Here is a 23855-nt window from a genome sequence, read left to right on the forward strand (position 1 = left end):
TGTGGTGAGGCCTGGCGAACTTTCTGGGGGTTTAGTGGAACATGGCCATGCCATGCAGCAAACAGAGAGATCCCAGTAGAAAACAAGAATTACAGATGAGCTGAATGTAATTGTGAGAGCAGGAATTTCTCAGCACATGAGTTCACAAAATGTATCCCAGGAGATTCCCCCATGAGCAGATCATCTCACACCCACCCGCCCACAGAACTGGAAAGACCAGGAGGTTTCAGGGGGAATTTTCTCTGTTTTTAAGCCACTGCTCTGTATGGGATGCCTATCTGCCAGCCTAAGGGAACTGACTCTTAAGTCTCACACAGCTGCTAATACAGGTCTCACCAAGCAGTGCAAGAGCAGGACAAGTCTGCGGTGCTCTTTTCCAGAAACACCCAACAACATCAGAAACCAGAAATTTAGGAATATCCTGGACTGCAGGTTGCATCAAGACACTTCATTTTTACTGTTATATTGTATTTTATTTAGAAATTGCTCTACTCCCCACATGTGTGCAACAACCAGTGGATGCTTATGTACACACATACCATATAAAAATGCATAACACACACACACACTCTAAAAAAAAAAAAATCTTTCTTGTATTTTCTAACCTTGCTGGATTGTATAGCCCAGAATTTCAAAGGCATAAAGTACTCGGGGATGCATAGGAAGATTTTCAGGCATGGGAAAGTCATCTTCTCTCTAGGCTTCCTTATAACCTTTAGAAAGCCAATTACTTCTGAAAAAGCAAGACTGGACTACTCTGTCTTCACAGCAAATGAACCACATGCTGAATATATTTCCAGGAATAACCTAGATTTCCATATAAATGCCCTTTCTGATGGCCACGTGAGGCATACCATGGTCACTGATACATAACCCACATTTTCACATTAGCTGAAGCCAGCAGAAATCTCACATCCAAGTATTTTTCAAGTATGACTGGCAACGCAGAGATCTCAGTGGGAAACACAATAGGAAAACTAGCAATTCCACTTCCTGCCCAAAGCCCTCTAATACCTAAAAAAACGGCAACAAAAAAACCCCATCTAAAAAAAACCCACAAAAACCAAAACACCAAAACAAAACCAAAAAACCGAAACCAGTCAAAACCAAACAAACCCCAAACAAAACAAAAATAACACCCCCAAAACCCAACCCCTTCCTCCCTTGGGAAATAATTAGCTGGCTTCTTCTTTAGCGGGTTTGAAACATGATTGATAATTTTAATTCAAGACAAACATCTTAGTAATGACTTTTTTTTTTTTTTTTAATATTAAAAGATTTTAATGAAAACAGCCAGGAATGGTAATAAACTGCACTTGGTCCTCACCAGCAGCATTTAACTCATATATCAGTGACAGTGAGAGAAATGCTTGCCTGGACAGAGAAACAATAGCTTGCAGCTCCTCTTTGGTGCCAAGGAAAATTTGTTACTCACAGTTAAAGGAAGCCAAACATGGAGAGAGATAATTACTAGCTCTGCTGCAGGCTGGGAGAGAGCCCAAACACAGGGTAAGCAGCTTGGGCATCAGCAAATGGTGTTTGTGTGTAGGAAAGGAGCTCCCAGTAGGAGGAGATCAAATACATTTAACTTCCAGGGGGAAAAAAAAGCCAGCAAGAAAACCAAAAAAAACCGCATGTAAGCTGAAACAAAAGAGAGCATGGCACCAGGCAGATGGATGTTGTCAGGAAAGTAACACCCATGCATGACTCCTGCATCCTCCTGTGGTCCCCACCAGCCACTGGCACGTCAGCAGAGCCCTTGGGTGAAGAGCCAGGGACCTTCTTCCTTAGGGAAAACCCCTGATCCACCCAAGGAAGCCCAGTGGAAATGGCCAGCCTCCCAGCTGAACATCCAGCAGCTTTCTGCAGATCAGGGAGGGAGCCTGGATGAGGTTCTGCTGCTGAATATTTTGAAGCAGATCACTGCTGTAATAAATCTGGCACCTTCAGGAGCTCATCCAAAGCAGTGCACACACCCTCCTACAAAACAACACCTTGCCTTTGTTGGGTGCAGGTGTTGTTAGAGGTGCTACCAGCATCCCATGGCCACGGTAGGGATGCCTAAGCCCCCCATCCCTCACCCAAAAACATTCAGCATGGCTCCATGGGAGGAACTTGTGCCCAAAATGAGAGCTGCAACATGCCCTGCTCAGACTAGCACAGCCGCTTTTACACCTTGCGAGGGGCTCCCAAATTCCCCCTCATGGATCCCATGCATGAGACTGCATCTGGAGGACATCAAGCAGAGCAAGAGAATGAAAGCCACCAACTTGAAGCCACTTCTCTGGGTGGGACATCCATCAGCCACAGCAACTGGAAATGCTGTTTCCCCTTCCCTCAGATGCCTAAATTTCACATATCCTCAGCAAGTGCTGCTCTCACAGAGCTGATGATCTCATGGTGACACAGCAGCTCATCGATCAGATGAGAATGATCAAACACAAGCCCCCACCCTACCCAACCCTCTTCCATGGGGGTACTCACATGTTCACACCATGTCCAAGCACCAAAACTGACTCACACCTGGCTCCTTTCACTGCACGACCAACACAGGCTCTCAGCAGGTGCAACTTCGCTGCTTCTGGCAGCTCACCCTCTCAGCTGTTAAATGTTCTTCCCTGTAACACCATCCTTGTGCTGCAGCACACAACAGAGAAGCCCAGCTACACAAAGATCCCTCATTCCAGCTACATCTCCTGCTTCCAAGTCAGCTCTGGTGCTCCTAACAGCTTCCTCACACAAGCGGCAATAAGAAAGTTTTCCAGAATAAACGTGACACTCTTTATCTTTTTCCCTTTAAGCTCCTGGTGAAAGCATCCATCTGCACATCAGGATGTTGCCCACCTCCCATGGTTTGGGTAGGAATGAGCTTTTGGATGCCAAGCAGAGGGACAAGTCTCCCCTTCCACAGGAGGAGGAAAGCTGGCAGCACCTCCCAGGCGAGGCAGCACCAGAAATAAAGGTCTGGGAAGGAGGAACTAAGCACAAACCCTACCTGGTTATGTTCGTGAGAGGACGAGCCCTTCCCTCGGGATGGGGAACAGCTGCCATCAAGCTGCTCGCTGCAATCCGCCGTCCACTGCAAAAGGGATAAAAAAGGGGATTGTGTAAAATAATAGCTGGGCTGGGCAAAACTGCTGCGTCAGTCCACAGCGTACAGAAAACACCGTCCCGCCGCAGGCATCGCTGCACACGTGTGGCACCCCCTCCTTTTTGAGGATGATCCCAAAGGCTTTGGCTTGGAAATGCTCCACCCGCCGACAGTGGGTAGAGGGAAGAAGCAGGAACAACTGTAAGAAAGCATTTGATATGGTGCTTTGCAATAAAATCCAGCCCCAATACCTCCTTGCTGACTCTGACTGTGCTTGGAATCCCAGGTGTGTGATACACACTAGGGTGACTTGACTCTTTTACTCATTTCCATGGAATTCTTCCATGGAAAGCTGGAAAATTTCTGCTTTTCCCAACCCTTGTTCCCAACTCTGTTTGCTTCGGGGACAGATACACGCCCCGAGCAGCCAACACCCTGTGTTTTCATTTTAAACAAAACAGAAAATGAGTATGGAAGCTGTAGATTTGGCCATTGCCATACATGGCCATAGGGGACTAGCAGATTCTTAGGCCAGCTTGCTCTAAGGTTGGGCAGCAAGGTGCCTCCACCAAAAGAATTGAATTTGGTGTCATTTGTTGCTTTTTTCTTTTTTTCACCAAAAGAAATGTAGGGCTGCGTCATACTGGTGAAAACTGGAAAAAAAAAGCAATTTTCTCTAGACAAACATGAAAGATGCTGCTTAATTCTAAAGTAATTTTGTCACTCCTTCAACAAAGTGGAGACTGAGCAGCCCCACTTCTGAGGTCTTCCATGCTGGAAGCACTTGGCTGCTCCAGAGACACTCAAGGCTTGGTACCATCACCAAGGATGATGCACCAAGAAAATGAAAAGTCATTTCCATACAAACAACCACCTGAGAGGTCCTTGACAGGTATAGATGAGGCCACAAAATAAGAATCTTCACTACGACTGCCCGTGATCCCCGTCCTCATCAGAGAGCCTGTTCTACCTCACAGATGGGGGGATTTCAGTCATTAGAGTTGCTCATCAGTCTCCTGCCACTTCTGCTGACCCTCCTGGACAGGCTCATGATGCCATCACTCTTCAGATCCTTTTATTTACCAGACGTATCCCTACCTTCTTTAATAATTTTGAGTGCAATCACATGCCTGGAAAGGTCTCTCAAGGTTCAAGCTCACTCATTATCTCCACAGCCAAATAAAATCACCTTTTTCCCTCTGATTTTCCTCTTTTTTCCTGGTAGGAGCAAGGTTGGGGACATCCCCATCATGGGCATAACTGCATTTTGGGATTCTCTGAAGTGGTGACGGATTCAGCTTCCCTGGGAGTTGAGTGAGGAGGATGTGCCTTTCTTTCCTTCCCCCAGCAAGGAGAGCAGTTGTCCAGGGATGTGGCACCATCCAAGCAACTCACACACACATGGCTGAATGGATTTTTCCACTCTCAGGCAGGGAAAACATCACAGCCATAAGGAAACAAACTGCAGAGAGATTAAGTAACTTGCCCAGCATTAAAGATTTAGTTTCTGGAAGAACCTTGCAGTTAAAAACAATTTCCTTGGTCTCAGCTGAGTGCCTTTCCCTTAAATCCATCTTTCTCCCTCTAGCTCTCATTAATGAGGGAACGTGCCACCTTCCATCAGGCTGGCTTCCACCAGGCTTACTCCAGCCAGTATGTGCTTGCAGGATATGTGCTTGTTTATTCCTTGCTTTGCTAAGAACTGATTAGGAAGAGAAAATCAGAAATAAAAATTCGTGATTATTTCTTACAGGTGGAAAAATGAAAAAAACCTTTGTGAGACAGGAGATAATTCCTTCTTACTGCATCCATTAAGACATGGCTTGATAAATGCAAGTGACCTAGAGTAAAAGCCCATCCTCACTTTTTGTCCAGTACACAGCCCTAGAAATACAAAATGTTGCATTTTGGTGGAGTTTCACCATAAATCCTAATTAAACTTCTGCATCAATGGTCTGGGGTACAACCTCATTTAGCTGCTTCATTTGAGCTGCCTCTGTAAGTGGTTTAATTAAAAGGTTTACTGTTCAGAACTTTCATTATTACAAAATTTTTCTTTAAAATAAAACCCAGCCATCTTGAAAGAGAACACTCTCAGAACTAACATTAAAAACTCAGCAGCTTCTTTTTTCCAGGGTAAGCCAGGAAGGAAAGCTAAAATGCCATTTCCACAATTGGAAGACAGATTTGGTTGTTCAAATCAAGGATCTTAATGCAAAAAATGTACACAGGCTGCCATGAGAATTAGAAATTTTTGTCCTTAAGATGCAGAGGGAGCCTGGGCTTATTGGCAGAGCAGTGGACAGGCTGGAAGAGGTTAAAAAACTCTGTCTATTAATTTATTTCTAATTCAATATTACTTTTGAGCTTGACACATTAATAAGCAGAACTTGTCTGTTTGACCTGAAGCCTCTCCAAAGCGTCACTTCAAACACAGACGTCTTCCAGCCTTGGGTTAATAAAATACACTTTGGATCACTAGATTTTTAAATATATTTTCTCCCACTTCTAAGGGCTTTGATCCTCAAATTGTAAAAGACCTCTTCACTAAAATCTATTCTTAAAAAGGTTCCTTTGTTTGGTAATTTCTTTACATTGAAATGATACAAAACAGGTCTAGAGCTCTGGGTCAGATCCTCAGCTCCAGCAAACCTACAGAGTTCAGACAGATCAGATCAAACACTGCAGATACCAGATAAAGATGGGATCCTTCATATGCAGAATCATGGAATAGTTTGGGTTGGAAGGGACCTTAAACCCCATGTAGAATCATGGAATGGTTTGGGTTGGAAGGGACCTTAAACCCCATCTCATTCCACCCCTGCCATGGGCAGGGACACCTACCACTGTCCCAAGCTGCTCCAAGCCCTGTCCCACATGGCCTGGAACACTTTCAGTGATGCCCCTTGAGACCATAAAAAATCAAACCCAGCATCAGGAGACTGCTACCAGCAGCTTGGAGACCTCAAACACATCCCCAAACAAGCGAGCTGCCCCAAACCCAGCGTTTTATCACACCCTGCTTCACATCCAAACCCTGAAAAGGCTACTTCAGCCTAGAACACACTCTGGGAGCCACCAATGTGCCCCCAACCCCTCTGCCACCCTGCAGTGAGCCTTTCACCCACCTGTGAGACGTGGGACTGTGTCTTCTCGCTCTCACCGTCGCCCTCGGTCTTGTCGGTGAGCAGCCCCTGTACCTGGTACTCCAGGACGTAGCTGTCGATGAAGCGCTCCAGCTCCTCGATCTCCTGGGAGCGGCTGCTGCCCGCCTCCGAGGAGGCCGATGCCACCGAGGAGCTCTCCATCCCTTCAGGGGACACACCGGGGACACAGAGGGCCTGAGGAAGCAGGACAAAAAAAAGACAGTAAGGTATTATTTACCAGTAATTGTAAAAACCCCAGCAGACAAAGCCTATCGGTTACCACGCGCAGGATGTTTTTTGCTGTACGTCTGCATTTCCAATACAATTTCTAATAATCCTAGGTGGTTGCATTTAGGGCTTCCAGGCATGCAAACAAATGTTCCATTTCTGTACTATTCCTGCATTTAAGGACAACAGACATATTTCCTGGCCTCCTGATTAAAACCCAAACTACTGAAAACTTTCAGACATATGCACAAGAGAAAAAATGTCACACTAAAATGCTTAATTTAATAAATCCAAAGCACCAGTTGTACTGGATATGGGTGAGCAGCTGGTGGTAATGGACGAGGGTGAGGAAGAGGATGATAACTGAAAAGCTTCTTTAGGGCAGTGGCAGTAAATAATGCTGAGCTAATGGTGCCACTGTAAACGGTCCAGTGAGGAGGTGAGACAGAGATCACAACAGAATTCACTTCTAAAACCTCTCACTGCAGAAAATTGTCTCTCTAGGAGACGTAAGAAATTTATAATTCCCTTCTCCTTCCTGCTTCTCCAGGGCTCAATGACCGTAACACCATAAAAGAAATCACCAGCTCCTGGGCTGGGCATGGCACTGATCTCTGCTCCTTGTGTCCAGAACAGCACCCAAGGAATGGCTGGAGCTGTGCCAGGAAGGTTTGGGTGGGATATCAGGGAAAGGTCCTTTCCCAGAGGGTGCTGGAACTGCCCAGGCTCCCCAGGGAATGGGCACAGCCCCGAGGCTGCCAGAGCTCCAGGAGCCTTTGGACAGCGCTGCCAGGGACGCACAGGATGGGGTTGTTGGGGTGTCTGTGCGGGGCTGGACTGGACGATCCTGGTGGGTCTCTTCCAGCTCAGGATATTTTATAATTCTATGTTTGAAAAAAACTAGGCCTTGGCCCACTGTCTTGTGCTAAATCTCATATTCCTCCCTTCCTGTAGCTGAGAGGGAGAAGACATGGGAGCTGCCAGCACACTGCAGGATACAACAACTTCATCCCTCACCCTCTCCTTCACCAGGAATGGGTATTTACAACTATAAAATCACCAAGCAAACCCGAAGTGAGTCACATGCCATCCAGAAGGGAATGGGGGAAAAAAAAATATCTGCTCCCAACTCATGCAGTTTCCAGCTCCTGAACTATTTTCTCCTCTGTCACTTCTGAACAATTGTGGCTTCATTTGGAAACTGCCAAGAATGAGCAGTTCTAGCCTAAGGATTTCATCTGCTCAAGGAGTTATTCCCAAATGTGCCCAGACTGTCAAAAAGGCTCATTATGTAGACCAATATCACATATTAGCTCATGAACAAAAATCATATAAAAAAGGAAAAAGAAAAAAGAAGAAAGTGAAGAAAGAAAAAAAGAAGGAGCCCCAGAGAGTGTGGAGCCCTGGAGGAGGGCATGCTTCTCCCCTTTTCAGTAATTAGTGCCAATTACCAAATGGAAAGCACCAATTATCAAACAAGAAGTGCTAAAGAAAGAGTTAGGAGAATAGGAGGTTCCTGTAGGGGTGTGATGGCATGGAGAGATGGCACGAGGCAGGGGACAAATGATACAGGTGGCATCACTCTGGATACAGTGAGCAGGGTCAGATGTTATCCTTCATCTCATTGGGCCACACATTACACAAGCCCAAAGGCTTTTTTGTCTATTTCAGACAACACAAACCACATATCTGAGATATTTGTGGATCTCTAGTGGGAAACTCTAAAACCAATTCATCTTGTGGAAGCTTCACCTCTCTCTAAAGGAAAGCATCACTCAATAGGAAGGAAACTCCTGCTTTTCCTGGTGATCTGTGCCTGGAGCTGGTTTCTCACCTTATCTCACCCTCAAAACACATACAAAAATGGTTTTCAAAGAAAAACCCAAACCCACACTTGAGCATCAAAGCATTTACTCTCTTCCCACACTGAGCAAACAAATGTTGGTGAGAGCCCTTCATGAAGCAGTGATCCCTCGGCTCTGTGCTGGCTCAACACCTAGCACAAAAGATTCCCAGACACCAGATACATTCCTTAATCACAACAGAGATCAATCTCAAATTTGCATTTTTTTTCCACTTTCCCCTTCCCTCCCCTCTACTTTGTCAAAGCAAAATGTTTGTAAGCTTTGGGGGTCTGAAAATTACCTTGCACATCTTTCCTATCTCTGGAAGTGTTCAAGGCCAGGTTGGATGAGACTTGGAGCAACCTCGTGCAGTGGAATATGTCCCTACCCACGGCAAGAGGGTAGAACTAGAGGACCTTTAAGGTTTCTTCAAACTTAAATCCTTGTAAAATCCTATGATTTTACAGAGCCCATGTTGTGCTCATTACTGTGACCATAAAAGAAGGAATCATCAGCAGAAAAAGTCAATAGACGTGCAAACTGCTTATTATAACTTAGTAATTATCAGCATTACTGTAATGTATAATTATTATTAATAGCTGTTATTAAGGGTGATCTAAATGGGGTTCTTGCTCTAGCAAGATGATACAGTTTTTTTAGCAATTACACAGTTTTACCCTTCATCAGCAAATAATAAGAACAAGCATTTTTTATGACACTTGTAGGCTCATTCCCTTTCTCCCAAAGGTGCTCCAGGCTTGTTGAACTTGTGGAAACAAGCAGTGAGTTTGATAGGTGAAGAACAGTAATGGAGAAGGAGCCCACGTTGGGTTGGGAGATAACAGGAGAGTGGAACTTGGAACCAAAATGATTTAAGAAGTGGTGAGACTGTGATGAGAAGACCACAGACATCCAGGACAGCGGTGCATTTCCATCAGCTCACTGGAGGTTGGGTGAGAGGACCCCACAGGCACATCCTCCCCCAGGGAGGAGCCTCCAGCCATTCCCCTCCACCCCAAAAACTCTCAAAAATCTGGACTGCAGCAGTCTGGCAGTGCCAAGACAGAACAGCAGGGCAACTTCCCACAGATTGTGCCCTGGGATGAGACCCACCTGTGTGCCAGCCACACCAAGGGACTTCAGCCCCCAGAACAAGCTTCTGGGCAAAAACATGCTGGCACAGCAACATTACACCAAAACTACTACCATAAAGAGAACTTCCTAAAACAATTCTTACAGAATCATTGCATCATGGAATTGTTTAGATTGGAAAGCCCTCCAAGACCATCAAGTCCATTCCCCTGGCACTGCCAAGGCCACCACTGACCCATGTCCCCAAGTGCCACATCCACACAGCTTTTAAATTCCTCCAGGTATGGGGATTCCACCAATGCCCTGGGAAGCTCTGGCTCTGCCAGAAGCTTTGGACAAGCCTTTCCATGGAGGGATTATCCCCAGTATCCACCCTGAGTCTCCCCTGGCCCAGCCTGAGGCCGTTCCCTCTCCTCCTGTCCCTGTTCCCTGTTCCCAGCCCGACCCCCCCCGGCTGTCCCCTCCTGTCAGGAGTTGTGCAGAGCCACAAGGTCCCCCCTGAGCCTCCTTTTCTCCAGGCTCAGCCCCTTTCCAGCTCCCTCAGCCTCTCCTGGGGCTCCAGCCCATTCCCAGCTCCATTCCCTGCCCTGGACACGCTCCAGCCCCTCAGTGTCTGTCTGTCCTGAGGGCCCAGAGCTGTCCCCAGCACTGGAGGTGCCTCAGCACCAGCATCCCCAGGGCCTTTCCCAGCTTTCCAGCCCCTCTGCACCAGCCTAGAGCTGTAGGGAGCAGGGATGACCCAAGAGTAAGCCAGTTCTCACTCCAATTCATCCAGACAAACCTACATCCTGACCTGCTATTAGGACAATAACAGCACATCTTGCTTTTATGCAGGGTCCAACGTGATTGAGTACCAGCAAAGGAAAGAAAATAAAGAGATTGCTTTTCCCAGTGTTTTGCTTCCACTGGATGGATGCTAAGATGCTTTTGCACACCTAAGAGTTTCTTTGAAGGTTGTGGCTTCCAAAGGCAAGAGAAACAGGAATATCACACTGTCACACACAACCAAAATGGTGAAAGTTGTAAGCAGATTTTCTTGACAACTACACAGCCAGGAGCTAATAACCAATGCCAATGGTAAGATAATTGGGAAAGATCTCTAAAATATTGAGTTCAGGCAGAACTACTTCATGCATTGGGCTTCTTCTCACCTGAACTGAAATTCAATTATTGAAAGATGTAACCATCACCAAAGCCCAATAAAGGACAAGTGCCCAGCCCATCTTTCCAACAACGTGGCCTCAGCTGTTTAGGCTTGACTGACTGACAGCATTTAACTGGAAAACTCATGTCTCTTCCTTACTTATCCTCCAGTTAAACACTAAGAAAATCCTAGGCAAATACTCCATTCCTCCATGACTCCAAAGTGAAGTCAGGAGGAATGCAGAGCATCCTTTATACACAGAATATTTACTTCTCAGAAATGCCATCATAGGCCAGCTGCTGCAGAGACAGGCTGTGACAGGCTACAGAGATATCCTGACATCCCTGAAAGACTTTGTCTTGCCACATGGGATTTATCATCCCAGAGTTTTCTAGGAGTAAGAGATGCTTCCTAAAAAAGGCAGCTGCAGTGCAAATTCTTCACATACCAGTGCAGCCACCTGCTTCCAGAATGTTTTGATAGGACATCCAGCAACCCTCCCGCGTTAGTTCTTCCTTGAGCGTTTATAACAGACTGTGATCCTGCAGGTCTCTTCTGCTCTGAGACACCTGGGACATGAACTGAGGAACAGCTCAGCAGCCCAGATTTGTCTGTGCCTGAATGGGATGATGGTAAAACCAAACCAAACTCATCCCCAGGGAGACAGAGGGAAAGGCACCAGCGCAGGCTCAGACATCACATCCTCTCTCATGAGCAACCAACAACAACTTTCACATCTCTTCTGAAGGCTCCAAAACCCACCCCTTTGATCTCCTGTCTCTGCCTCCTACAGCCATGTTGGACATCACCTTGTGCAGGTGGAGGTGGATATCCAGGCCGAGGTGACACCCCCTTCTGCTCAGTGCCTCTCTGGGGTTGGACAGGGAGGAACAGCTCATGCTCAAACCCTCCATCATCACCTCCCTTACATTCCCTGCTCACTGAGACTCCAAGCCAGGCTTCCCAAAGCTGCTGCGGAAGCACACACGGAAGGAGGAAGTCCCTGCAGCCCTAGACAAGAGAGATGCTTTGACCACACAGACCAGGGAAGAGCAGATAGTGCAGGACAGCCCTTCTACTTCTTATTTGCTTCTTATCAGCACCTTTGGGTCAGGTGAAACGCTCTGTCAGTCCCGAGTCTGCAAACAACCACCCACCAGCCCATGCTCTGACAGCAGCACAGGCACAAGGACTTTTGACTGTCTGCGTTTGGAGCTGGAAGTCCTCACCATCAGCCTGGCTCAATTTCCCACATCTCCTTTTAATGAGCCCCTTCTGCAGCAATATTTTCCCTCTCCTCATCCAGCCCTTTTCCAACAACAAGTAATTAGCAATGCGTCTTTCTCAAGCGGTGAGAGCATCTCAGAGAACGAGACGAGCAGTTTATCTTTATTGCTGGCAGGCAGCTCTCATACCCAGCCACCCGCAGGAACAGTTACTATGGAAAATAAAAGCAACAGAAATGAACCATGACTCCCTGTACCCAGGTACTGCTGCATCTCCACAAAGCATCATGTGTCTTAGATTTGCTGCTCCAAAACCACTACCTTTCCAGACATCAAAACATCAAGCACAGAAATGTAAATTATTATACCCCGGATCTGACCCTTTTCTAATTAAAATGTAAACACCTTTGAAAACCACATGAGTGTTTACTGCTGGAGCCAGCCGTGGGCTTTTCAGATGCTGATGCGTCTGCAGCTGGCTGAGCATTTGATGTATTTCATCATCCCTCCAGTCTCAGGTCTGGTTTCTGGTACCTGGTGATGCAGAAAAGCCCCAGTGACAGGACAGGAGCCCACCAGCTGCCACGCTGCAGTGCCACTCACAAGCCTGGCACAGAACACAGCAGGCAAACATCATGGTGCATTGAAACAGAGCCATCAAAACAAACACAGAAATAAATGGAGGGAAAAAAAGAGAGGGGCAAATGAGTGCCGCAGAATCCAACCCAAAACAGCCAGCTTGATCCCGCAAGAAAGGGAGAGGAGTAACCAGAAAGCCAGAAATCCTCATTCTCACCCAGAGAGTAATTTATTATGTAGCTTGCTTCCCTGCAATAAGCAACTCTTTGTGGTCGGAAAGTGAATCTTTTTTCTTTTCTTCTCTTCAAACAAAACCAAAGCTACATCACCTTTAAAAATATAAAGTCTTTTAGTGTGTCAAATCTGTTCATGAGGTTGGAGTGGTTTTCCACCAGATGGGCTTCCTTGCCTGGGGGAAGACATTACCTTTGGCTTGTGATAGATATTATCAAAAAAGGAAAGGAAAAAATGGCACACAACCAAGAAAACTACTGTCTGAACACCAAGTGAGAGGACGTGGGTTTATGGGCTCACCCTGTGGCAGGATGCTCCACTACAGTGGATGTCGGGGCAAGGAGATTGCTGCAGCATCACTGGCTGCAGCAAGGAACACTCACAGATTTTGATACTAATTCAATACATGCAAATGCACCAGCATTTCTAGATATAAAATCTGAAACAGGCTCTAAAAAACCTCCAACCACCCACCCCTGAATTGCGAACAGCCTGAGTTTTATAACCTATTTTACTCTGGTTCATGCCACAAACTATGACTTAAACCAGACATAATAGATTTCCACGTTCCCCTGCTTCTACTATAAGCTAATGCAACAAGAGCCCACATTACATCTTACCCTTGTTATTTTTCACCTTTACACGGAAAATGTTGCCAGGTAAAGATATTGAACAACTATTATGAATACCTGAAGAAAGAGCATTTCACACATGCTCTTCTCTTCAGAGCTGCACTGTTTCTCCTTGGAGAGCTCACAGAATCACTCTGGCAGCTGGGCAGGATGTGATGGCTGCAGGGATCATGCTGGAAGACATGAACCAAGGATGTTCTCCTGCCAGAGGAGCTTGCACACCTGCACTATGCACCTGTGTGTGCCCTCCCACGATTCACCTGGCAGGTTGCAATCCTCAGGCAACTAACACCTGTTTTTTTTTGCCCAGCTCTTCTGGCACCCCAAGGGATGAGCCACGATCCCATGGAAGCAGCAGCCAGGGTATAAAACTATCCATGCAGGCAGCTCTCTGCAGGCAGAGAGCACAGCCCACATCCTAAATAAAAGCATCACAACCACAAGCTTAGCCATACACAGTCGCTCGCACACACGTGCCGGCCGCTGTGCATCGTCGTTTGTAAACAACCAAAGGGAAACCATTATCGGGACAAAAACTTTTCTTTCCAGGCACCCAGGCAATATAATGGGCACTTGGGCTGTGAAAAGCTCTGTAATCCTGAAAGACACATCCAACTCTAAGTTGAGATGTCAACCTGCTGAAGTAATCCATCCCGCTGATGGCTGCCCATGGGAGGGACTGGGCGGGAGCAGCGCACCCCGGTCAGCAGCAGGGCAGGCATGGAAGCTGCTTAATCCCTATTAAATCACGCCCGTGGCTCACTGGCAAAAAGCATTTTTGTGCCTGTACACCAGCTTGTAGCAGCATTCAGAGAACATACCTTGGCCACCAGCCAGAACACTGGAGCTGCCACTCCCGGATGGATTTTATGCTAGGAGGAGCCAGCTGGTCCTCTCCTCCTGGGAATCATAGGGTCACAGAACAGTCTAGGCTGGAACAAACCTTCAAAGGTCATCCACTCCAATCCCCTGCCACGGACAATGACACCTCCCACTTGATGAGGTTTTTCCAAGCCCTGTCCAACCTGGCCTTGGACACTGCCAGGGATCCAGGGGCAGCCCCAGCTGCTCTGGGCACCCTGTGCCAGGGCCTGCCCACCCTCCCAGCCAGCAATTCCTGGTTCCCAATATCCCATCTGTGCCTGCCCTCTGGCAGTGGCAGCCACTGCCTGTGTGCTGTCCCTGCATGCCTTGTCCCCAGTCCCTCTGCAGCTCTCCTGGAGCCCCTTGAGGCCCTGGCAGGGGCTCTGAGCTCTCCCTGGAGCCTTCTCTTGTGCAGCTGCACAGCCCCAGCTGTGCCAGGCTGGCTCCAGAGCAGAGGGGCTCCAGCCCTGGCAGCAGCTCCGTGGCCTCCTCTGGGCTGGCTCCAGCAGCTCCACGTCCTTGTGCTGTTGGAGCCAGGGCTGGGGCAGCTCTGCAGGTGGGGTCTCAGCTGAGCCCAGGGCCAGAGGGGCAGAATCCCTTCCCCTGCCCTGCTGCCCACGCTGGGGATCAGCCCAGGGCAGGGGGGTTCAGGCTGGGGCTGGGGCTGGGGCAGGTCCAGCTCTCACCCCCAGCACCCCCAGCTCCTTCTCCCAGGGCTGCTCCCTCTGCTCATCCCCAGCCTGGGTTGAGCCCGGGGGCTGCCCTGGCCCAGGTGCAGCTCCAGCACTTGGCCTTGTTAAACCTCATAAGGTTCCCATCCCTAAGGATTCTCACCTGCATCCTGACCAACTGCTTCTCTTCACCACAGCTTTACCCGTTTTTGGAAATGAAGCTCTTCTGTGCTACAAGGTTAGGGACAGGAGAGCCCCTGTGCATCCGAAATTCAACACTTCTGGAAGATAGGAATGAGGAAGCAAGATGCTTTTTGCAAGATCAACCACCTTCTGCACCATCAGAAGCAAATCTTCTGTGGCTTCCTGTTGCTAAAACCAAAGGGAAGAATCCTAATCCTTCCCAGCCTTGGGTATGCTGCTGGTTGGGATGGGGTTGCATGAGGAAGATGTGAAGGAAGTACAATTCCCTCTAGTTAAGCTCAATTGAAAAACTCCATGCACAAATGAGTATATTCAGAGATTTTCTAAATCTTTAATTACCTTAAGTTCTAAAAAAAACCCAAAAAACTCTAAAAAATCCCAGTCAACTACACCCACAAACAAATAAAACTTCTCAAACCTGTCTCTGGACCCCCACTATTCCACCACACTCTAATGTTTAAGTTCTAAAAGAAGCAGCAGATTGGCTTTTATATCACAGCCACCCTGGTACCATCAGTAATTGACCTTATCAGCTCCCATATAGGCAGGAGACATGAGATCAGATACTCTAAATATTCTAGTGGAAAAGAACAGGATTTGGGGAAAGCACAGTTCCTTCTGGAATTCTGTACATGCAGAAGGAAAAGTAGAGGCTTCCTTATACTGCTTCTGGTAATTAATAATAATACTAATACTAATAATAATAATACTAATAATACTAATACTAATACTAATACTAATACTAATACTAATACTAATACTAATAATAATAATAATAAATAGTCAGAAAACCAAAAGGTCTGGAGAAGCACATGGGGAAAGGAATCCTGTGGGGTCAGTGTCCAACACCACATGAACGGGTTAGCATGACAAAGGTGACCATGGCCAGCATCCCCCATGCTTTTCCCAACTTTTAGAAACCTCTGCTTGGCAGAGAAAGGCAGAGCCTGACAAACACCCCAGGCAAGGCATTTGACTCTCTTATTTTTGACCCCAGACTGAGCCAGTCACCAAAGCTTTACCTTCTCCTGGGGTTGGACAAAGTGCCCTCCTTAGCTCCTGCTCCTGGAGACATGGACTGGATGTGATCAAGACAGTCAGGTTTCATCCAGCAAAGTTACTGCATTATGAAAAAGTGATTTCCACTTCAATCAGAGAAACCATCTGTATTCAACTGAGATCCCTGTGACTGGTGTGGGCAAAGAGCATCATCTAAGGCAGCTCTCACAGCTTGAGAAGGCCACAGAATCATGGAATGGTTTGGGTTAGAAGGGACCTTAAACCTCATCTCATTCATGTCATGGGCTGGGACACTTTCCACTATCCCAGGTTGCTCCAAGCCCCGTCCAGCCTGGCCTGGGACATTTCCAAGGATGGGGCAGCCACAACTTCTCTGGGCAACCTGTGCCAGGGCCTCATCACAGGGAATAAATTCTCCATAAAAGAGTTTCTTCTTAGATGCCCTTGCAAACCCTAAATCCACTTTTCAGGCTACAAGGATCTCATGCCAGGTAGTACCCAGATGGATGCAGGTTTTGCACTGGGCTCCCAGCAGCTGTCCCAGCAAGGAACACGATGCAGCACAGGCACCACAGCACCACCAAAAGTCTCACCTAGCCCAGGGATGCTGCTGTGTGGCACGGATGGGCTCCCTGTGAACCCAAAATCACAGGAGCAGGAATGCCCAGCTGAGGATAGAGGGAAACCAAACCCTCCAAGCTTTGCTTTGCACAAGCAGCATGAGCCAAGCCCACTAGCTTAACCCTCTTCTCAAATCCATCCCCAGCTTTTAGCTCCTTCCAGCAGCTGATGAGGCAGCTTGAATCAATTCACCAGAAAAGCGCCTGCCTTAGGGAACCTGCCCAAAAATACCAAGCACCTCCCCAGACAGGAATTTTTGGGAGCAACTGGCCAGCCACCAGCCTCCTTTCTGAGGCTTGAAGTGCATTTTTTTTGCAATCACTCCCAGACTATCATTCTGTTGGGTGCTCTGCACCAGCAATGCTGCCAAAGATCTCCAAAATTCTGTTCCCAGGTGGCCCCACTTTACCTGTGGTGATTCCCCCCTAAAATGCAGCGAGTGAGGGATGACAAGAAGCCAGCAATGGGGGTGGGCAGAGCAGCCTGCTGAATCCCAGGGTGTAAAGATGTGCAAGCACTTGCACAGCTACATTTATCACCCAGGGGACCTGGCTGAGCCCTGGCAGGCAGGAGCAGGACAGGGAGGTGTTTGTTATTACAAAGCAAACAGAGAGACAGGTACTTTCAGGACATGACAAGGAAACAGCTTTGAAATAAACATGAGCTTGGTGGGAGTTTGTTTACCTCCACCAGCAGCAAGGACAGTTGGGACTGGCCCTGATCAAGACAGCTTTGTGATTTACCAACTCTTGTGTTCTAATCTTCCCTGCTGTCAGTGACCTTGACACCAGTTCCTTCTGCTAACCCGAGGTCTTGGACCACAGAATCACAGAATGCTTTGGGTTGGAAGGGATCTTCCAGTCCCATCCCCTGCTGGGCAGGGATATCTTCCACTGTCCCAGGTTGCTCCAAACCTCATCCAGCCTAGCCTTGGACACTTCCAGAGATGGGCCAGACACAAATTCCCTGTGCAACCTGTGCCAGGACCTCATCACCTACTTTTTTCCTAATATCTAGTCTGCATCCTGTCACTCCATCTTTCCTGTAGGCTCCTTTCATGCACTGCAAGAAAGCCTTGTTGAGTCCCAGTACTGCTGCTGGTGTACTGGGGACAAGAACATAAAATTTGTCCCAGAATACCCATGAGCTGCTTTTTGTGTCCAGCTGTTGCATCCACCATGGACACAAATGTGCCAAGCACTTCATGTGTGACTGGTGTGACACCAGCTCCTTCATCCTGCCTTGCTTCCCTCTCTTGTAAAACACAAACACTGCTCTTTTTTTTCATGGTAGACTAAATTTCCACAAATCTCCATTACAGTGTAAAATAATTTAAGACATTTCATTTGGGATTGAAACGGGACTTGACATTATTTTGTTTTCTTGTTTCAACAAAATATCTGTTCTCATTGAACCCAGCTAAAAAATATTCTTATCCCCCACAACTACCCTTGGCCCCATGATTTCTCTACAGGCTAATTCAGAAAAAAAAGCTAGATTTAGCAATAATTATTCGTTGAGGACAATTCACAGGACCTGAGGATAACTTGGGGTACCCACCCAAAGGATGCAGCAGTGCAATGGGATCATGGGGGGAGAGCTGCAGGTGCAGCACAGGGGAGCAGCTTCTGCAGAAACATCACAGCAGGATGCCTGCTATTCACATACCTTTGACTTCAGAGATTAAATAAAGAGCTCAAACTGTATTGCTTTGCAGAAAAAAAAGTAAAAAAAAAAAGGAAAGAAAAGAGGTAAGGGAGAATTTGATTAATCAAAAGACTGTTTAGGGATATATACCCAGATGGTGTCTCACATCAAAGGCTCTTGAAGGTAGAGCCCCACCATTCCCAGCTCTTGGGTGCCAGCATAGGGTAGGGATGCCCATCTGAGGGGGTCTTTATGACCCAACAATTCAGCAGCAGAATCTAACACGGGACTGGAAAAGGCACTTCTGCAATATATTATAAGGAAGAAAGAAAATAAACCTCATTCCTAGTGCTGAGGTAGCGCAGGACTTCGAGGCTTCAGAGGAAGATGCAAAGAATGCCAAGATAAACACATAACTCTTGGGTTTGGGGCAGGTTTTTCCCACTCCTTCTAGAGCTTTCATAGAACCATGGAATGGTTTGGGTTGGATGAGACTTTCAAAGACATCCAGTGCCACCCCCACCATGGGCAAGGACACTTTCCACTAGCCCAGGTTGCTCCAAGCCCTGTCCAACCTGGCCCTGGACACTGGCAGGGATGGAACAGCCACAGCTCCTCTGGGAAACTTTGTGCCAGTGCTTCCTGAGGACCCTGGTCCCTGGGAACACCGTACTGCTGGTGAGCATTCCCACAAGTCCATGATAACCAAAGGCTTTCCAGCACCAGGAACCAGAGGTGACATCTGGCACTCAAGCCACACATGTCTCCTCCACCAGTGTGGGACAAGGGTCGTGTTTCTCCTCTGTCACAGTCTCCAGAGGAACAGAATTTACCCTTGAAGAAGCAAAAGTCTGAACCTGTCACCTAATAACAATGATAATTTTTTTAATTACTTGTTTGCCAGCAGCCCAGATTTGGCTTCATGAATTTTCAATAGTTTTGGTCAAGTCACTGCAGCCAAACCACTGGGAAGAAAACACTGAAAAAACGGTTTCACTTTTTTTTAGAGTTTTTTATTTTTAAACAAACGATTTTTTCTTTTATTTTGTGGTGATGTACACTGAATTTCCACAACTCTCTATTATAGTGTAAAATAATTTAAACCAGATTTCATTTTGGATTGAAATGGGACTTGACATTATTTTGTTTCCTGTTTCAACAAAATAAAAATATCTATTCTCACTGAACCCAGCCAAAAATACTTTTATTCCCCACAACTATCCTTAACACTGTGTTTTTCCTACAGGCTAATTAAGGAAAAAAATGGAGTTAGCATTAACTATCTGTTTTATGGCCTGGTGTTGAAAAGTATTCACTGAGAATCCAAGGATAACTTGGGGTACCCACCCAAAGGATGCAGCAGTGCTTCAGGAAAGAAGATGCAATTTAAAGTGTTACTGTAATTCACTCGAAAGTTAGAAAGCCAGGAACCTCGGGAAAATTCACACATAATCTTTTCTTTGCTAAAGAGGGAAATAAGGAAAACGGGAACCCACACTGCCCCAAAAAGAAGGGGCACTGGTACAGCCCTAATTCTGCTGGCAAGGTGGAACACCAGGCACAAGTCCAGTGCCAGCCCTTTCAGGCTTCAACCTCCCAGCAATGCCTCTGCTTTTGCTTGTTCCCAGATCCTCCATGGGCTGCTCCGCTGCAGGAGAAAATATTTACTCTCCAGAGAGTATCAGGCACTGCACAAGATAACACCCAGGGCTGCAGAAACCCCAACACAGATAAAGCCTCCTGTGATGCCCTGCTCTATCCTTTCTGGTTCCCTTTCAGGTCCAACTGGATCTCATGCAGGGCGAGGGGACAAAAAACCCCAGACAAAGCAGGTTTTCAGGGCAGTGCTGCTGCCTTGTTGTTTTCCAAGCCCTCTGCCACCGAGCCCCTGCAGTGCTGCTAACCTCTGCTGATCCCATCAGGTGGTTTAACCGGGAAGCTTAGCAGTAAGCCCTGCTCCTGCGAGGAGGCACCACGTTACGTGGGCTATTCTCTGCCCAGCCGTGGAGCTCTTAGCTCCAAAATCCCAGCTACAGCTTTCAGGAAAAAAATCATGTGCATGAATGGAGGAAATTCATCCCAGGTTGCAATGTTTTGTTGTCAGGCTGGATTTAGTGGTTTTTTTTTTTTTTTGGTTTTTTTTTCTGTCCAAGGCTTTATTTTTTTAATGTTGAAGTACATGTTAAACCCTGTTAACATGCTGCAAATCCCTGTCTTGATGGGGAAAAAAAAAGGAATTTGGCACCTCTAAAAGGCACTTGGCCTATACCTGTAGCAAAACAAAAATATTATAAACAGGAAATGAAGCAGGTAGAGAAGGGAGAAACCACAGCATGGAGGACAAAAGGAAGAAAAAATGGGACAAAAAATAAAAAATCATGATAGGCACCAAAAATCAGAAAAAAAAAAAAAACCAAAACCAACCAAACAAAAAAAAAGGGATCAGGAAGAACAATACAAATGAGATGGGGGATGAGGGACATAAAAAGGGACAGGCAACATAAAAGAAGGGAGAGAAAAGAAATAAAAATGGGATAGGCAACAAAATATAGGATAAGTAACAAATACAATGGGATGCGTAACTAAAGAAAAAAAGGGACAGGCAACAACTCTGCATCCAATAACTGGGCAGAAAGTGGCACTGCACAGTTTTCACCTGCTAACTTTGGCAGCCAGAGGATTTCTGCAGTAAGAGGATGCACTCTTAATCAGGGCAGGGGGAAGAGGAGGGAGATGTGATGAAGAGCATGGCAGCAAAGAAATCCTTGCAGGGGGACTGCCTGGAAAGTCTGGCAGGCTGGGACCACCAAGCCCAGCAGGATGACCACTGGAGCAGGAAAAGCATTTCACAAGTATTACACTCTCCCTGGCTACAACTCTTATTCTCAGGCTTCACCTAGCCTGAGCGAAAGAGTAATATTATTAGGAGACAGACAATAAATCAAAGAACAGCTTGGAAAAACCCGTGAAGCCTCCCAAGAGCCAAGGAAACCTGCACTATCTAGGGAAGAGTGAGATTACAATAATTAGGTCAGTTGGCGCTAAGCCTCCCCAGCACACACAGGCACACACAGGCACACACGCATTGCTGCTTGGCCCTGGAGTGCTGATACCCCCCAGGAGCTGAGATTCCCAGCAGCAGAATGCCAGGGGCATGGGAAGCAGAAAAGCCTCCTCCAGCAGCAAACAGCTGCAGCTGCTCAGCTCCAGGTCTGGGGATCGGTGAGGCTTGGGAAACTCCGACGGGATACTGGAAAATTCCTTTGGTTTGAGCTGTGGTTCAGCAGCCAACATGTAACTTGAGTGTGAGATCTGGGTGTGCAGCTTGGAAACAGCAGCAGGAGTCAGCTGGAGGAGGCCCTGAGCAGGTTTGATGTAGAAGCTGGCTCTGCACTGAGCAGAGGGCTGCACTGGAGGAGCTTACTTCAATACAGAATAACACCAGGATCTTACCTATGGAGATCTTCCCTGAGCCCAGACTTCTAGGACAAAGCAAGAAAGACGTACTTCAAGTTTAAATGAAAACCAGAGGAAACTTTGTAACACAGCAAGGGGTGAGGCTGACCTTTAGGAGAGAAACAGGCTGACATGAAATTCAAGTCCATGACAATCCCATTGAGCAAAGCTGCCTGCTCTGGGAGGCAGAGGATGGTCCCATGCAGCGAGTGCTGAACAGGGTATGCATGCAATTTTCCCTGGAGAAAGGGAGACAGAAGCTTTTTATCACACATCTCCTCCTCCCTGGATGGTTTGCCATCAGCTTTGTCCATGTTGGCAGCCTCGGGGCTCAAGGACTTGAAGGCGTCACAGCTGCAGACCCAGAGTGTGGGCTGGACTGAGATCACATCCAGATGTTTGACCCCAGATCAAGCAAACAGGAAGGGCAGACCAAAGAGGAGGATGTGCTCACTGCCCTGACCTGCTCTTGGCTCTTCCTCCCCACTGGTGCCATCATCTGCCTGTCTCTGATTTGGCCATCGATTACTGGGGCCCAGCCTCCAGCCCAGAGCACAGAAACCAGTCACCTGTTGCTTGGGCTTTCCTGTCTCCCTGCTTGCACTGATTTGAGTCAAACCACCACCTTCCAAAAGTCATTTACTTTTCTTAACAGACGAGGCGGACACTCCCTCACTGGAGCCTCTACATTGTTTTCTAAGCTGCTTCTTTCTGAACATCTCAGAAAGATGAGATGTTCTCAATACTCACCTGCCCCTACAATCCACAACAGATCCTCAGAACAACCCAAACAACAACAAACAGCACAGGATGGTTTTGTAAAGCCTCCTGCTTACAGTCCACACAGCTGTGTTGGTATCAGCAAGCTCTGCCCACATGTCAGCTGTAGAATATCCAAGCTCTGCCCTGGGCTCAGCTGAGACCTCATCTGCAGAGCATCTGGAGTCCCCACCATCACAAGGACGTGGAGCTGTTGGAGCCAGCCCAGAGGAGGCCACGGAGCTGCTGCCAGGGCTGGAGCCCCTCTGCTCTGGAGCCAGCCTGGCACAGCTGGGGCTGTGCAGCTGCACAAGAGAAGGCTCCAGGGAGAGCTCAGAGCCCCTGCCAGGGCCTCAAGGGGCTCCAGGAGAGCTGCAGAGGGACTGGGGACAAGGCATGCAGGGACAGCACACAGGCAGTGGCTGCCACTGCCAGAGGGCAGGCACAGATGGGATATTGGGAACCAGGAATTGCTGGCTGGGAGGGTGGGCAGGCCCTGGCACAGGGTGCTCAGAGCAGCTGTGGCTGCCCCTGGATCCCTGGCAGTGTCCCAGGCCAGGCTGGACAGGGCTTGGAACAATCTGGGAAGGTGTCCCTGCACACAGCAGGTGATCAAACTGGATGATATTAAGGTGCTTCCCACCTAAACCATTCCAGGAGTGTATTATTCTCTGAATTCATTAAGTACTTCAGGATGTAATTACTCGACTGACTGACTGATCCAAGTTAAACCCAACCTTCACACAAGAATAGCATCCTACAGACTCAACTGTTTTCTGTGAGCTTCATGGAGCCCTGAAGTCCCTACCCTCACTACAGCTCACTAACCAAAAACCAGCAGCCCCCATTAAATCCACACAAATAATTTTCCATATTCCTAGGTCATGCACAAGATGTCATGCACAATGCTGACCTTCAGCCTCCAAACTCCCCTCATTAGCATCCTGACAAATGCTCCTATTTGGTTATGTGCTCTGATCTCCCAGCACATTAAAAAACAGTGACTACAGTTCCCTCTGTACTTTTAATTAAAGTTCACCTATTTTTTTTGTTAAAATAATCGGCTAATCAAACCCATTTCTTCCAAGCTAACATTCCTCCTAATGCTTTAATCAATAGACAGAGATGTTCAAAAGGCAGCTAATATGACCTAAGCAGAGCATAGGATGCTCTGAGGACAGTTTCATGATGTGGCTGGACTTATTAGAAGAGGAGAAAAACGATGAACACAAGGAAGTCTAAGCCTAAGAGAGGTTACTGGAGTATTTCCAGATGATGACCAACTTTGTCCTCCCCAGCACTACCTTCACCACCACACAAATATTCATTTTGGATGCCAAGCTTCCTTGTTTTATAAAGCAAAGCAGTAAGCGATGCATACTGGAATTCCCTCAGCA

The 23855-nt window shown here is 47.3% G+C and overlaps 1 protein-coding gene across 4 annotated transcripts in view; it reads right to left on the bottom strand.

The window, feature by feature from the left end:
• The window catches only part of CTIF (cap binding complex dependent translation initiation factor), a 143225-nt gene that overhangs the window by 108435 nt on the left and 10935 nt on the right, over positions 1–23855 (bottom strand). For all 4 annotated transcript variants that reach the window (XM_068177087.1, XM_068177086.1, XM_068177088.1 and 1 more), the window contains 2 exons: positions 6220–6432; positions 2996–3079 (listed from right to left, as the gene is read on the bottom strand). In XM_068177087.1, coding sequence (XP_068033188.1) covers positions 2996–3079; positions 6220–6432 — 297 coding nt within the window. Of the gene's footprint in view, positions 1–2995; positions 3080–6219; positions 6433–23855 lie in introns of those variants that run through there.

The sequence above is a fragment of the Anomalospiza imberbis genome, chromosome Z (assembly GCF_031753505.1).
Source record: "Anomalospiza imberbis isolate Cuckoo-Finch-1a 21T00152 chromosome Z, ASM3175350v1, whole genome shotgun sequence".
Taxonomy (NCBI): Eukaryota; Metazoa; Chordata; class Aves; order Passeriformes; family Viduidae; genus Anomalospiza; species Anomalospiza imberbis.